Source organism: Diabrotica virgifera, chromosome 5 (genome assembly GCF_917563875.1).
Source record: "Diabrotica virgifera virgifera chromosome 5, PGI_DIABVI_V3a".
Lineage (NCBI taxonomy): Eukaryota > Metazoa > Arthropoda > Insecta > Coleoptera > Chrysomelidae > Diabrotica > Diabrotica virgifera.
The window spans coordinates 252,017,248-252,021,106 of NC_065447.1; the positions used below are offsets into that span (position 1 = coordinate 252,017,248).

Genomic DNA, 3,859 nt, shown 5'->3' on the forward strand with positions numbered 1-3,859 from the left:
CCGTCACCGTCAGCGTCCAGACGGCTGGTTAACTCCCGTTTACACCGCTGCATCCTGCATCGCTCATCACATGACTATCCGTTACCTCTTACCGCGAGAAATATACATCATTGGTGGTTTTTAAAATCATCATACTATCAAAACATTATTAAACTAAACTTGTGTTGTTAACGACTTTTCCAAATCAAATTTTTCGTTTAAACTTAAAAATATGGTATAGGCTATAACTTTCTTTAACTGAGGGCCCCCCGCGCCCCCCCTCTGGATCCGCCACTGATTGATGACGCCCTCATGTAGCCTCTTAATATATGATTATGACTTACAGGGAAGTATGACAGCTTCAGTCGACCAATCAAGCACAGAGGCAGTTGCAGATCCGAATTCCACAATAGATCTAACAGTATTCGACACCGATGTTACAATTCCTGAAGAAAATGCGCCACATCCAGAAAACTCAATGGGTGCGAACTACTTGAGTTTTGATGATTTAATCGTTGTTGTTCCTATTCTTCTTGATCCGTTGGAAACTCTTGGTAAGAAGTAGTAAAAGCAATCAAATTGATTATTATGCTTCTTTTCATGAGCATTTTTCAGTGCGTCACAAAAAAACTGTGACGCACTGAAAAATCCTCATGAGAAAAAGCATATAAGCTGTGGCAATGTCTACAATAAGCGATTCTTAGTATATTTTCTCTTTTACAACCTCTCTACTGACTTTGTGTAGAAGTCCTCCTATATGCAACTTCTAGGGTTATTTACACTACATATTCTCATGTTCCTCATCTGTGTAAATGAATCCTATATTTCTGTCAATATTTCCTTCAATTCGTTGACGGAAATGTTTCCTCAATGTTTTTTTTTATCTCGAACCACAAAGCTTCTATTGAGAACAGGTCGCAACTATAAGAAATCCATTCCAGAAGTTTTATACCAGTATAAAGGAAAAGAAAATATAGTATGTCAAAGTGTGTAAATAATTTTATTTCTTTAGCTGAGCGCTTTCGACATAAACGTCATCATCGGAGCTAATGGTCAAATAGTAAAAAAGTACCGCTACATTGAGGTTTAAGCATGAGCATCTTAAGAATATAAATATGGATTTTCATTAAAATTGCTTAAGTATTTTGTCCTCCGTACAACCCCAAACAGAAAAAACGGCCACATACACGTTACACAAACACATAAAAACTTTTTATCATGGTGTATAGGTGTAGGTATCACCCATCCATTTTGGTCTAGTAGAGACAGTTGACTGACCAGTTTTTATGTGTTTGTGTAACGTGCATGTGGCCGTTTTTTCTGTTTTTTGCTATTTGGGGTTGTACGGAGGAAAAAATACTTAAACAGTTTTCATGAAAATCCATATTTATATTCTTAAGATGCTCATGCTTAAACCTCAATGTAGCGGTCCTTTTTTACTATTTGACCATTAGCTCCGATGATGACGTTTATGTCGAAAGCGCTCAGCTAAAGAAATAAAATTATTTACACACTTTGACATACTATATTTTCTTTTCCTTTATTGAAGTTATACTTCTTTACCGGCGATAGAGGGTGATTTTTTTATATGTTAAAACCTATCAGCCCGGCGCATGCGCATTATAACTTTGTTCTGATTGGATGTTCAAATGACATGTCAAAAATTATCCGATATGGCAGCTGTGGTTTGGAGGTAAAGGTAAACAAATGTATAATATATTAGTTTTATTGTTGTGAGGACAGAAACAAAAAAGTTTATAATATTGTAGTGACTTTTAAATAGTTTTTAAAAGCAACAGGTACGTAATAATTGTTAATGTATCATGGGTATAAACGTACCTATTTGATCTGCCAAAATACATAGTATGTAATACTTTTATTTATATAATTTGATTACCATCAAAATTTCTATCAATATTCGCCTAATATATTGTTTTTTACTCTATGTTTTGTTGTATTTTTTCAATTCTAAATCATTTCAATTCAAAATTAAAATAATTTGATCAATTTTCAAAATATCAAAATATCACAAGTTTAATCCGTTTAGTTAGTCGATCTTCGTAAATAATGACACATAGTGTCCGTGGCTAAGCGGAGAAGGCAAATGAATTCCAATACCAACCGCTCTTATCAGCGCTGGTTCGAGTCCCAATAGAAACTTTCTTTTTTGTTTTTTTTAATACATTTTATGATTGTAAGTATATTTATTATATAATTGTATTTTCAGAAAATACGTATTTAGTTAAAAAAAAATTCGACAATTAATGTTCAGACATCATTTGTGGCTTGTTTAATGTGTTTGTGTGTGTTTTATTCGTTTATTATTTTAATTTTTGGCACTGTTCTAATAAAAATGTTTGAGAAGTAGTAAGTATAAATTAGTTTAATATTTAAACAAAATATAAATAAAAAGTATATTAATTTCGTTTAAATCATATAATAGAAGTATAACTTCTTACGTGCGTACAAAGTACACACACATTCTTTTTAATTCAAGTGTGTACAAACTTATCAGTCTTTCAACTTGTTATACCAGTCTTCAATCCAGTTTAAACTCTTTTGAGGCATGGCAACCTGCGCATTTCTTGTTAGAAGACAAAATCTTCCACCGATGTTAGCTTTTTTCCATAATCGGTAAGAGATTCTCTAAAATGTTTAATAAATTTGTCCCATTTACAATTCCATCGATACAATGTAATTTTTACACGCCTTCAGACATGGTTCCCTAGCATTGACAGACGCAGAAAATTTCTCTTGACAGTCGGGTTGAAAATCTTCATTGAATTGAAAACACCGTGAATAACGCGACTCCTACTGTGTCCAATACACCCTTCAAACCTGGACGCCTGGACCCACCATTCCATTGTATTGCATCTCATCGTGAAAGTGTCCAATCTTTATGGTATTTTGACCCGTTTAAGGCTATTTTTCTTTTGTTGCAATTTGTAATGTTAAACGTGGTTTTTTCTCAGCCTGAGATAAAATAAAAATTCTCAAAAATAATTCATTCTAATTTTTTCAAGAACTTTTTTCGTTCTTTTCTATAAACGTCACTCCACCAAGCCAGGGAATCTCCTAGTCTTATCCTATTGCCAGCTTCAATTGGGTCAGTTATTAGCTCATCATCTACTTTTACTCTTATTGTGTTGTTCTGGTAGATATTTTCGATCATTTGAATTATTTCTAGAGGTACCTCTCTTGAGTACAACAAATGGATGTCCTTTAATGTGACCCTGTCAAATGCCCACCCAAGATGTCAAAGGTCCACGAAACATAAATATGAAAGTTTGTTGTATTCTAATTTCTCTTTAACTTGCCTCATAAATATAAATATCGTCACGTCGGTGCATGATCTTCCCGATCTAAAACCTTGTTCTTCTGTTGATAATGTTATAATTTCATTCAGTTTGTTTGTTATTACTTTGGTTATTATAATGTCACTATGACATATCTATGACTATAGGATACAAGGTACATTTTTCAACTTATTTTTAGATTTGGGACAGAATACGAATGGATTTCCCGCTTGGCTGCTTGAAATTCTAAACACTCAAGTCAGAGAAGAAAACTTACCACCTACAAATGATTTAGAAGAGCCTCATTTTTATTGTCAAGGAGACGGATTAGGTAAAATTGGCAATTTAATAATAAAAATACGAGAATGTTAAATTGGGAAAACACGTTAAGCGCCATGGCGGTCCCTAGGACCCGATGTAGGAAGTTCCCCATACAATCAGCGTAATGACGAAACTGCTGCTGGGCTGGGGGCATTTTTTCAATATTGTGTCTGGCGCTTAATGTGTTAAGTCAATTTCACTGTCGGTTTAAGCTTGTCTTGCCTCTTTAGTTATAGCATACAAGTAACTAACATCTTCCACAG

The 3,859-nt window shown here is 34.0% G+C and overlaps 1 protein-coding gene across 2 annotated transcripts in view; it reads left to right on the top strand.

The window, feature by feature from the left end:
* LOC114339827 (uncharacterized) overlaps window positions 1-3,859 on the top strand; it is a 99,005-nt gene that overhangs the window by 93,336 nt on the left and 1,810 nt on the right. For both annotated transcript variants that reach the window (XM_050651089.1, XM_050651090.1), the window contains 2 exons: window positions 326-533; window positions 3,475-3,606. In XM_050651089.1, coding sequence (XP_050507046.1) covers window positions 326-533; window positions 3,475-3,606 — 340 coding nt within the window. The remainder of the gene's footprint in view (window positions 1-325; window positions 534-3,474; window positions 3,607-3,859) is intronic.